We start from the raw sequence: 13,588 nt of genomic DNA on the forward strand, positions 1-13,588 counted from the left end.
TCTCTTATGCTTTGGCTCTCTCCCACTCTAACCTCTTTTTTTTTTTTTCCTTCCCCTCCCCCATGGGTTTCTGTTAAGTTTCTCAGGATCCACATAAGAGTGAAAACATAAGGTATCTGTCTTTCTCTGTATGGCTTATTTCACTTCATAACACTCTCCAATTCCATCCACGTTGCTACAAAGGACCATTTTTCATTCTTTCTCATTGCCACGTAATACTCCATTGTGTATATAAACCACAATTTCTTTATCCACTCATCAGTTGATCAACATTTAGGCTCTTTCCATAATTTGGCTATTGTTGAGAGTGCAGCTATAAACATTGGGGTACAAGTGCCCCTATGCACCAGTGCTCCTGTATCCCTTGGGTAAATCCCTAGCAGTGCTATTGCTAGGTCATAGGGTAGGTCTATTTCTAATTTTTTGAGGAACCTCCACACTGTTTTCCAGAGTGGCTGCACCAATTTGCATTCCCACCAACAGTGCAAGAGGGTTCCCGTTTCTCCACATCCTCTCCAGCATCTATAGTCTCCTGATTTGTTCATTTTGGCCCCCCACCTTTTAAGAAATAGCACAACAGCCCTGAGATACAGCACAGAGGCAGTAGTTAGGAAAATGCCTGGGGTATATGGGAAGATTTATTTACTAATCTCAAATTGTGTGCTGGAGGGGTAGGTCATTGGGAGATTTCTCCAAGAACAAAAAGAGCTGCTGGTGGGTGCTATTTCTCTCCCGCAGCCTAGATACACTGACACCAGCAGAACCATTTCAGTGCCAACACTCTCCACCTAGCTCACTAACAGACTGCCCTTCCCACCCATCTGCACTTCGGCAGATCCACACCCTCAAACCAGTTGGCCTTGGCAAGAGTTTCGGGCAGCTGCAGGTTCCCTCCCACAGCAGACTTCCACACACCTTGCTAATACCTCCTGCCTCACTCCCATATTTTCCTATGCCCTGCCCCCTTCCAATATACCCTAGGCCGGAACCCTTCAAAGTGGTACCACAAGCCTGAAAGTGTGCAAGCAGCACCAACATGGGCCAGCACCACTCCAAAATGACTTCTACCCCAGGAAAGGTGGAAGATAACCACATACACCAGTCGGACTGTGGCCCCAGCAGTGGGCTGGGGGCAGATCTGTGGTCTGACTGCAGACCCCACCCCAAAAGAAGCTTCTTGGGGGACAATACAGGGAAAGTGCCCTGCGCTTTGGTGCTACTGCATCTCTAACAAATGCCTGGTCTGACTCAACTCAAGCCCAAGGTGGCTTCAGACTAGTCCACTAACAACACATGGACTAAACCCTGCAGAGAGAGACAGGCAGAGAGAGACACTGCAGATGACTAGACTGAAGGTAAAAGCGACTCAGCCACATGCAACACACACGTGAAACACCAGGTGCTGGTGAGCAGGGGATTACACTGCAGGGCACGCCAGCACCTCTTGTTCATAAGGCCACTACTTTGAAGAGCAAGAGACACAGCTAACTTTCATAACACATAGAAACAGATGCAGAGAGACAAAAAGAGGAGACGGAGGAATATTTCCTAAATGAAAGAATTCCACATATGAGTGAAATCATACAGTAACTGTCTTTTTCTGACTGGACAGCAACATGTACAAAAAGGAAACTAGACCACTTTCTTACACCATACACAAAAATAAACTCAAAATGGATTAAGACCTAAATGTGAGATCTGAAACTATAAAAATCCTAGGAGCACAGGCAGTAACTTCTCTGACATTGGCAGTAGTAGCAATGTTTTTCTAGGTAAGTCACCTGAGGCAAGAGAAATAAAAGCAAAAATGAACCATTGGGAGTACATCAAAACAAAAACCTTTTGCACAGCAAAGGAAGCAATCAACAAAACTAAAAGTGAACCTATTGAATAGAAGAAGATATTTGCAAATGACATACCTGATAAAGTGTCGGTCAGTATTTAAAATATATAAACACACACACACACACAAACACAACACAAAAAAACCCACCAAATAATTCAATTTTAAAATGGGCAAAGACACGAACAGATGTTTTTATAAAGAAGACATACTGATGGCCAATAGACACATGAAAAGATGCTCAATATCATTAGTCATCAGGAAAATACAAATTAAAACCACAATGAGATATCATTCGCACCTATCAGAATGACTAATATCAAAAACACAAGAAACAACAAGTGTTGGTGAGGATGTGGAGGAAAAGGAACCCTCATTTACTGTTGGTGGGAATGCAAACTGGTACAGCCTCTGTGGAAAACACTATGGGGATTCCTCAAAAAATTAAAAATAGAATTCCCATACGATCCAGTAATTCCATTACTGGGTGTTTACCCAAAGAATACAAAAACACTAATTCAAAGAGATATATCCACCCTTATGTTTATTGCAGCATTATTTACAATAGCTCAATTACGGAAGCAACCCAAGTGTCCACTGATAGATAGATGTGAGATATATATATATATATATATCACAAAATATATATATGTGTGTATATATATATATACAATAAAGTATTACTCGGCCATAAAAAAGAATGAAACATTGCCATTTGCAACAACATGGATGGATCTAGAGCATAATGTGAAGTGAAATAAGTCAGGGAATGACAAATACTATATAATCTCACTCCTATGTATAATTTAAGAAACAAAACAAAGGAACAAAGAAAAAAAGAGACAAAAATACACTCTTAAATATAGAGAAGAAACTTATGTTTACCAGAGGGGAGATGAAGAGGATTAAGAGTACGCATATCATGATGAGCACTGAGTAATGTATAGAATTGTTGAATCATTGTATTACACACCTGAAAGTAATATAACACTGTAAGTTAACAATACTGGAATTAAAAAAGAAAAAAAAAGGAAATGGTTAAAATGATAAATTTTATGTGCATTCTAACAAAATAATTCTTTATTATAGCTAATGCTTTAAAAAATTTTTTCATGTTTATTTATTTTTGAGACAGAGAGAGAGAGAGGGAGAGAACCCCAAGCAGGCTCTGTGCCATCTGTGCAGAGCCCGACACAGGACCTGATCCCACAAACTGTGAGTTTATGACCTGAGCCGAAATCAAGAGCCAGACACCCAGCCGACTGAACCACCCCGGCGCCCATTTAACAAAATAATTCTTTAATTTTTTTTTTAACTTTTATTTATTTCTGAGACAGAGACAGAGCATGAGTGGGGGAGGGGCAGAGAGAGAGAGAGAGAGAGAGAGAGAAGAGAGAGAGACAGAATCCGAAGCAGACTCCAGGCTCTGAGCTGTCAGCACAGAGCCCAACGCAGGGCTCGAACTCACAACCAATGAGATCATGATGTGAGCCGAAGTCAGTCAGTCAACCAACTGAGCCACCCAGGCACCCCTAACAAAATAATTCTTAAGAAGTTGGTTTTTTGCTTTCCCCAAAAGATCTCAGAACAAGGCAAAGATGTCCACTCTTACCACTTCTATTCACCATTGTACTAAGGATCCTAGCCAATGGAGTAAGGCAAGAAATAAAAAGATTTATGGATTAGAATGACAGAAATAAAGTATGTTTATTTAGTTTGACATGATGATGGTCATTTAAAATGGTAAGGAATCCACAAAAAAGCTACAAGAACCAATATGTGAATTTAGGAAGACTGTAGGATACAGGTCATGTAGCAGACTGCATTTGCAAAAAAAAACCAGCCACAGCCCTATTTCTGGGGCCACATATTCTTATATAACTTTGCCACACTACACTAAGAAGCAGAATATATTCCATCAATCCATCTTGATTCTGGGTAGAACCTTCTAACTGTTTCAATGAATGGAATGCAGAAAAGAGACTGTATGACCTTTGAGACTATTACATAAAAGGCTATATTGCCTGTGCCTGGCCAGCCTCCCTCCCCTCCTCAGAAAATCTGTCTTTCGCCCAACCACGACACTGTGAAAAAGCCCAGGTGACACAAAGAAGCCAAATGCAGAAACTCCAGCTGGTAGCTCCAGCAGGTCTCAGCCAATAGGGACTATCAAGCACTAAATCATATGAGAAAGTACGCTCTCAAAAGAATTCAGCTGCTAGCCTTTGACCTGCTCTAGCTGAGGTGGAGTGCTACAGAAACAAGTTATCCCCACTGAGCCCTATCCTAACTGTAGATTCAAGAGAAAAATAAATGCTTTTGCTGTTTTAAGCCACTTAGCTTTACAGTAATCTGTTATGCAGAGTAACACAGTAACTGCTATAGGTCAATATATAAAATTTTCTATATATTAATAAAATGATTAAAAGATGAAATGAAAACATAATGGTTACAGTAACATTGACACACTTAGGAATAAATTTAACAAAATATATTTAGGACTGTTGAGGAAGGCAGAATTAGAAGATGATCCCAACAATCCTTGCCCTTATATAATCTGGTTGTGGGGAGAATTTACGAATGATGAGATATTATTCCTGTGACTATGTTCTATGAAAAAAGAGAAATTGTCTGGTAGGCCTAACTGCATCACAAGAGCCCTTTAAAAGCAGAGAATTTTCTATTAGTAGCAACAGAGGAGGAAGTTAGAGATTAAAAACATGAAAAGGAGTGTACATGTTGGTTTGGAGATAAAGGGAGTCATGTGGCATAACCTGAGAGCAACCTCTAGGAGCTGAGAGTGACTTTCAGCCTGCTGCCAGCAGCAAAACTAGGACTTAAGTCCTATAACCACAAGGAACAGGATTCTATCAGCCATCTAAATGACCCTGGAAGTGGATTCTCTCAGTCTCCAGATAAGAACCCAGCCCAGGAAAAATCAAAATCAAGGTTTTGCCCTTGTGAGAGCCTCAGCAGAGGACCCAGCTGAGCCTACTTGGACTTTCAACCTACAGAACTGTGAAAACAGTAAATGGAGATATTCAAAGTCTCTAAGTTTGTGTTGATTTGTTACATAGTGATAAAAACTAAATATAACTGCAAAGGAACAAGAGACATTTTAGGGGACAGAAATATTCTATACACTGATTGTGATTATGACAGTGATTACATAGGTGTATACATTTGTCAAAACCCAACCAACTGTATATTTAAAATAGATGTATTTTAGTGTATATTAATTATACCTTAATATAGTTGATTTCAGAAGAGTTAGTTTCTGGGGCACCTGGGTGGCTCAGTTGGTTAAGCGTCCAACTTCAGCTAAGTCAAGATCTCATGTTTGTGAGTTCAAGACCTGTATGGGTTTTTGCACTGTCAGTGCAGAGCCTGCTTGGGATTCTCTCTCTCTGCTGCTTCCCCACTTATGCCCTCCTCTCAAAATAAATAAACTTAAAAAAAAATAAAAGAGCTGGCTTCTGTCTGGTTTTCTCCTTATACCTCTTGTCATCATATACACTACACTCATAAGTAGTTTTATATGTTCTCTGCTTCAGTATCCCTCATTTATTGATTCTCTAGCCCAAGAATCCAAATAAGCCCTCAAGCCAGAATATTCAATTGTCACTGGAGGGTGTGAGCAATAGATTATCGTGATCTGATTTATATTAAAAAAATTTTTTTTAATGTTTATTTTTGAGAGAGACAGAGGCAGAATGCAAGTGGGTTAGGGACAGAAAGAGAGGGAGACACAGAACCCAAAGCAGACTCCAGGCTCCGAGCTGTCAGCACAGAGCCCAATGTGGGGCTTGAACCCATGAGCCGTGAGATCATGACCTGAGCTGACATCAGACACTCAACCGACTGAGCCACCCAGGCGCCCCTGATTTACATTTTTAAAAGATTACTAGGAAAAGTCTAGCATGGAGATCATCCATGTAAAACTTAGAATTCCATAAGAAATTTGCTAGTTGGAAAATCGTATCTTAGAACAGTTGTTTCCAAATTGTATTTCAAGGAGCCTTAGTATCCAATATAATGCCTCAGGACAAAAGGAAAGAAATAGAAGATGATATATGCGGGTATGGGGAATGGGGAAAACACACAAAGGGGAAACAGCCTCACAAGTTTTAACCCAATAGCTTCCTTTCACCTGCTTTATGTTTAAGGATTCCATGTAGGAGTTAGTAGCAGTTCAAATGTTAAATATTTTTTAAACTACTGCTTTATAAGTTTGGTAAAAAATGGGCAAGAAGCATCCTGATTTTCTGCTTTTGTGTCACAGGGAGCCAACTATAACATAACCAATAGAGCAAGGGAAAGGATTCACCACCTCATATTCCTTAAGACCTTTAGGAGCTGCTCAGGAGAATTATAATCTTCTTATTTCTGGCTCACTGATGGTATGAATCATGTCTAATTCATCTCTGTATCCCCAAATGCCTATCACCTAGTACACACTGAAATACCTGCTGAGTTTAACATGACATACAAACAATGTTAAAAGGTGTAATAAAAAGTGCTGTAACACTTTAAAATCTAACTCTCTTTGGTAAAGTTACTAAAACATATCACTCCTAGGTATATTTCTTTAAGAACTTCTTGCACAAGTACACTAGGAGACATGTACAAGAATGTTTGATAGCAGTACCGTTTACAACAGTAAAACAAAACAACAAAAATTTCAGTCAAGAACATCAATAAGTAATTTATGACATATACACAATGAAATACTATATAGCAAAATAACGAATAAACTAAAGTTAAAAATCCATATTAATCCACAAATATAATATTCAGTGGGAAAAAAAGCAAGGTGCAAAATATTACAGGGTACGATACCATCTAAGACAACACAATGTATAGTGAGAATGGTGGTTACGATGTGGTGGATGAGAGAGAAGTATTTTAGGACAAGTCGCAGAAGAGGCTTCCATTTTACTAGTAGTGTTTCCTTTCTGAAGCTCAGTGGTGATTAATGGGTATTCATTTATTATGCTTTGAGTGTATTTATACTTAGAAAATTTCATATTCAGTTTAAAGTTCTACACCAAGGACTGGCAACTAAAGCCTGTAGGCCAAATCAACCTCAACACCTATTTTTGTAAGTAAAGTTTTACTGGAACACAGCCATTCATTTGTTTATGTAGTGTCGGTGACTATACTACAATGTCAGAGTTGAGTGGTCGTGACAGAGAAGTCTGAAGTATTTACTCTTAGGTGCTTCACAGAAAATGCTTGCCAACCCCTGTTGTATTTCCAGGTATAGAGTGCAAATGAAGGAGAATTTAATTCTGAAACAACACAAATAAATCATGGTGATGGTTACTGGGAAAAATGATCAGCAGGTGTGATGATAGCCAGATTATAAAAAAAGAATAGGAGGAAAACAAGGAAAAACTAAATAAGCTTTAGAGCACTGCTGTCTAATAGAACTTTCTGAGATGATGGAAATATTCTATATCTGCACTGTTCAATATGGAAGCCACTAGCCACATGTGACTTTGGAGCACCTGAAATGTGGCTATTGTGACTGAGGAACAAAACTTAAAATTTTATTTATTTTTAATTATTTTAAACAGTCACGTGTACCATACTGTACAGTGCACCGTTAAGAGCTCTGGAGGACAGATTGATAGCAGTTGTCACCTGAAAACTAGGCTAGGGTGCTTATTCAAAGGAAAGACGGGGGACAGAGTTGCCTCAAATTTAGAAAATTTCGGCCACTGATGGAAAGGCAAACCATGGATAATCATAAGGGTATGGTTAATATATACACTTGGGATTCAAACAATATTAATAAAAATTGGACCAAATGACTACTCTTTTCTAAGAAAGAGGGCATAAAGAGGATACAAAGTAAGAAAAGCAGAGAGCCAACCTTGAGATTTGGGGATTTCCATGCTAATTTGTTAAGTGAACAAACATTATTAGGTGAATGAGAAGTACAATAGCTAGAGAGTTAGTTGGCAGGGAAACCAGAAGAGATATGATTTAAAATTTCAAAAAACGAGTTCTACAATCTCCCAAGTGAATGAGGAAGGCTTTTGGAGTAATAAGTAATTAGCTAGAAAAGCCATAAAAATAAGGGACCTAGATACCAATAATGACTTTTTCTTCATTTAATCAAAACAAACATCTGCAAAAGATATGCCATGTTATCATATTTTCTAGGTTTCTGTCACATAGAAAGATGTTTAACTTTTATTACTTTGTTCAATTATATAGAACATATTTTACATATATGTAAATATATACAAAATGTACATATGTAATTTATGTATGTACAATATGTACATACAATATGTACAAAATATGTACAAAATATGTACATATTTCATATATATGTATATATATAAAATAACATATATAACAAATTACTTTGTTCAATTATATATGATAAATATATCACCCAGATATATTTTGCTTCCACTGAAGACGATAAGCATTTGTCTAGAAATAAGGTCCTAGTGTTATAAAACTTTTCAAATCCTGACATTTCTTCTCTTTTCTACTATGATACACTGTGCTTCATCCTTCCTTATCCAAACCACTAAGAAAATATTCCACAAGCTAATAAAAGTATCAGTTTATACACTGTACGAGAATATGCTACCAAAAAAAAAAAGGAATTCTAAGGAACAAACTTACTTCCCAGCAGCCAATACAACTGCTATCTATAGATGTGATAAAATCACTTGTCTGGTTTCCATGTCCTAGCAATAGCTTTTTTGTTTTGTTTTAGTGTGGAGTTCAAAAATAACTGCCTGATGATACACAGACACAGAGCAGTATATTTAGTATCTGTTTTAATCAGTATTGGCATAAGGAATACAAAATATTCCTTGGGGAACCTGTCTAAATACAAGTATTTAGATGATCTTATTATACATGATCTTATTATAGCAGGGGAGAATTTGCAATTTTCAATTATTAATTTTATTTTACAGTTCTCTCAGAATTTATGATATTCACAGTAGGCTACTATTATTATACTCCTCTTTACTATCAAGAAGATTGGAATGGTATGTAAAAAGAACAGTGTGATATGTAGTAAAGAACACAGGCTCTGAAGTCATAGAAACTCTGAATTAAGTCCTGGCTATTATATACATACCCAATGAACCTCACTGAGCCTCTGCTACCTGATTTGTAAAACAGAGATAATGATATTTAGTTTGAAAGATTCATGAAAACTAAATGAAATCACGTATTTACAAGTACCTAGACAGAGAGCCTAGCCATGCTTGACACCCAAATAGCTGCTTCACTCTCATTCCCAGGCATTTAAGGTCTCTTCTGTATTTTTTTTCCCTCTTCTACATGTTTAACCTAAGAATACAATGTCTAATAAATGTAAGAAGAAAAGAGAATAATCAGTTGTTTTGATCCTGAAAAGGCAGAAGGCGATAAGATATCCAAAGCTAAGGTGAAAAGATCATCTTTAGACAGGATAAACAACTCAAAGGTTGGGGTTCCTTGGCAGAGTCTTGAACATGCACGAAGGCAGATAATGGGAAAATAATGGAGTTCCCTTTTAATAGCTTGTATTTTCTCTGTAAATTAGGAAGAAAGACCACTTGCTAAGTGTGAAAGAGAAGAGGAAAGTTTGAGGTTTGAGATGGAAAAAGTTGAAGAAAGTGTTAAAAATAGTAGGGAAAGTTAACCAGGGAAATACAGCAGGATATCTGAGCAGTGTCGAGGGTCCATTTGAGACTGGGTTCCACATTAATTTATGAACATGAATGTGTTCTGTTCTGTTGAAAGATTTTCTTCAGTAGTACTCGGCTACTTAGATGCAGGTACAAAGAAAGAGGTTATCTGCGTTCAACTTGAGTTAGAATTTCATTTCATTTCATTTCTAGTCTAATCATAATGAACTATGAACACTAAACTAGGATAAAGGAAAAAAAATGAGAAGGGATAATATGCTAAAGTGTTTAGGAGTAATATTAAGAGTAATATTAAGCAATCAAAAAAAAGATAGCTGTTATATCATTAACTATGGTCCTCTAGCAGAAAGTAATTTCAGTATTCTAATTTGTAATCATTTCTTTAAAAAATTTTTTTGTTAATGTTTATTTATTTTTGAAAGAAAGAAAGACAAGAGTGAGAGCTGGGGAGGGGCAGAGAGCGGGGAAGACACAGGATCCAAAGCAGACTCCAGGCTCTGTGCTGTCAGCTGACTCGGGCTAGAATTCACCTGAAAGCCAAAGTTGGATGCTTAACTGACTGAGTCACCCCCCTAATTTATAATCATTTTTATGTATCTCTCTCTCTTTCACCAGATTGAGCTCTTTGAGGATAAAAAGAGTATATTGCTTATCTTTGATTCTTCCCAAAGTGTGGTCCAGTAGCTACCACACTATGACTACTAAAAGCACATAATTAAATCAATGAATCAAATATCTTGCTTCTAAGCTATTCAGAGGGGTTTTTGGTTTGTTTGTTTATTTGTTTTTAAGATTCTAGCTAGGGCATTAGAACCTTAACAACAATTCAGAAAATAAGACATTTCTAAGAAAGGGCCACTGTCAATTCAATGATAGAACCTTACTTAGTAGCTACAATACAATGGATAAGAGTTTTCCCAAAATGCAGACTATAGAATTAACATGAGGAAGAAAATGAATTAACACAGATACAACATGAAAACTGAGAATACATTTTTCTATTTTAAGGGAAGAAAGGAGACTCCTGCCTCTATTTTTATCATTTCAGGACCTTACAATGTCTCACGAAATGAGTAATCTGAAGCATAACCTACCCAATGTTGATCAAATATCTGCATTAGAACTTCAAAGTAACTTCAAAGATACATAATCTGAGAGCTGGCCAGGTCCATTAACTTAATCTTTGTTTTGGGGCAGAGGGCAGACCCCCAAAAGAATACTGTACCTTTCCCGGTTTATCAAAGGCCATAGGGTTTTAAGAAAGAGATCTTTTTTGGCTGTGGATTCAATTTAAAAAACATAAAGATTTTATTTTTGCTGCTGCTTAAACTAATATGTTCATTTTAAAGTATTCAAAGGGAAAATATATAGTCAACAGCTTTGACTGTATATAGGGAATCACAACTTTGAATTACAAGCTGTATTGAGTATCTTCTTTAATAATGGATTGTTTGAGACTCTGTGTGTGTGTGTGTGTGTGTGTGTGTGTGTGTGTGTGTGTATTTTTCCCCCCTAGAGAAACTATGTTATAATGAGTGATCAAGTCTCTTGTTGGTTCTTGTAAGTATGAAGCACCGTGTGACACCTACTAAGATATTAAAATGCCTAAGCCTCTAGGTCCAACATTTTATGGGAAAACGTATGCAGACTTTTCATCTGAGATGTCAAAAGAAGCCCTTGTTTTTCTTACCACTTGTATTCTAACCAGTAGAAATCAAAACAGGCTAGGAAAAAGGGATTTCAGGCAGTGAACAAAAATGAAAGAAAAAATTCTGCAACTGGATACTTCTTAGCCCAGTTTGACTCTCTCCATCACTCCTATTTTTTCCTGAAGGAACCAGGAAATGTCCTGTCTCTACTTTCAAGGAAAGAACTTATAGTTCCTACATAGAGTTTATCTCCTTCCCAGAGCCACTGTAGAAAAAAGAGCACCCACTCCTACTGCATCCCCATTCTCAACACTTACGATTTGTAAAGCAAGCAATTCAATGAAAGTAATGTGTTTTGACAGTCAATAAGAACAACATATTTGAGGGGTGCCTGGGTGGCTCAGTCAGTCGAGCATCTGGTTCTTGATTTCGGCTCAGGTCACAATCCAATGGTCGTGGGACTGAGCCCCATGTCGGGCCCCGCGCTGAGCAAGGAGCCTGCTTAGGATTCATTCTCTCTCTCTCTGTCTGTCCCTCTCTCTCTCTCTCTCCCCCACCCCAATGCCTCTGCCCCTCCCCCACTCTCTCTCTAAAATGAAAAATTCAAAAAAACATTAAGAAAATAACAATGCATTTGAAAAGGAAGGTTTGAAAATATAAGAGAAAGAATAATCAAATGTTTGGATCCCTGAGAAGACAGGAGAAAATGAGATACACTCTATGTAAAATTATATACCAGCAACAAGTGGGGAGCTGGCAGTAAGTTAAAAAGGTTTTCTTCTCCACCTCTTTTCCTTTACTTCAGTGAAAGTTAAAGATACACATAGATGTATAACCAAAGAAAGACCAAGATAGAGTTTGAGTACATAAGAGACATAATACAATCTATCTACATTTCAGGGTGATATCCAGGGTAGAGACATTTTCATAGAACTACTAGGCATTTTCTTGTCTTCTCATGGACACCCAAAATCATAAAACATTAATGTACAAGTTTCCATATCAATTAAGAATAAAATTGTGAAATTTTAAAAATCTAAGCTTTAAAAAAATAATCTTATTTTGTATTTTATATATTAATAGCCATTATATAGTAAACATCTGCCACTTGCTAGAGACTAATACATAATACAGTCTTTTACTGTGATTTGGTTTTGAATGATATTTTACATTAAAAATTAATTCAAAATTACCTGAAAGAGAGGCTACCCAAACAGTATCAAGTATACTTCAATGAATTGCAAAGAAGCCTGGCTGCTACTGTACTTACACTTAATCCTATCTGCCTAATTCAACTCATGAGTTGTTTTGTCTTTAATGAAACAAAATTACCACAGATATTAAGTCTGTATTACCTTCATAATGTTAACTAAGTCTGTTTGATAGTAGCGATCCTGGTGTGCATTTGCTGCTGCTAATGTAAGAAGATAATCATTCCTTGCGTGGGTAGCTTTGGAATTACATTCAGATCGCCGGGCTTTTAACTAAAACATAGTAAAAGAAAAAAATCAATGCAAACTGACAACTGAACTGTAAAATATATAAAGATACCATTCTTAGCTGGCAATTAATGGCTCCTCAACAAGAGTAAAGGTAACCACGTGGAAAAATATTCATATACATAAAAAAATACTCAACACTAGGGGCACCTGGCTGGCTCAGTCAGTGGAGAAGGTGACTCTTGATCACAGGGTTGTGAGTTCGAGCCCTATGTGTGGCACAAAGTTTACTTAAAATTTAAAAATTAAAAAAAAATATTCAACACTGTTAAGAAATTAAACAGTGATTAGAACTGTTATACATGGTAAGAGTGTTCTTACATATTTTTTATTTACATTTAACCTACTTCCAAAGCTTTTTAGGAAACTTCAAAATATTTTGCTCATTTTATTCAGATGGGAAAATAAAGGTTCCAAATTGAGTAAGTACCTTATCTTCAAAGACATGGGTAAAGCTGTTGGGAGTTAGAAAAGTTTTTAAAAAAAAATCAACACTCCTCATGTGCCAAAAGAACTGGGTGCTAGTTGGGATCATGACAGCCAAAGGCAGGTTATTAAATTTAACTTATCAGGTATCCACAGCTTAAGGGTCCCACAGAAAAATCTCACTTGCATTGGCCCAGAATATATACTCAAGTGTGTAAATATGAATGAAATGGATTTTGCAGAGATTTTCTAGAGCCCGTGGACTAAGCCTCTTGGACTAAGAGTTACAGACAATAGGCTACCTAAGCAGGTAAAGTATAGAAACCAATCTCTGAAGCAATCTTGACAAGCAAGTGGTGTCCAAGTGCTGACATCTGGGTGAAAAACTCCCATGAACTGGGAAGGAAACTTCTTCCCTAAGTTAATGACTTTAATATGCTTCTCTACATTAGGTGGAAATAACTGACTTTAACCCTCAAAAAAACCAATTTTTTTAATAAG

At 37.1% G+C, this 13,588-nt stretch overlaps 1 protein-coding gene across 4 annotated transcripts in view; it reads right to left on the reverse strand.

The window, feature by feature from the left end:
• The window catches only part of FCHSD2 (FCH and double SH3 domains 2), a 310,380-nt gene that overhangs the window by 113,874 nt on the left and 182,918 nt on the right, over positions 1-13,588 (reverse strand). For all 4 annotated transcript variants that reach the window (XM_040489259.1, XM_040489261.1, XM_040489257.1 and 1 more), the window contains exon 8: positions 12,518-12,646. In XM_040489259.1, the coding sequence (XP_040345193.1) occupies positions 12,518-12,646 (129 nt within the window). The remainder of the gene's footprint in view (positions 1-12,517; positions 12,647-13,588) is intronic.

The sequence above is a fragment of the Herpailurus yagouaroundi genome, unplaced genomic scaffold, assembly GCF_014898765.1.
Source record: "Herpailurus yagouaroundi ecotype Mexico unplaced genomic scaffold, PumYag 180, whole genome shotgun sequence".
Taxonomy (NCBI): Eukaryota; Metazoa; Chordata; class Mammalia; order Carnivora; family Felidae; genus Herpailurus; species Herpailurus yagouaroundi.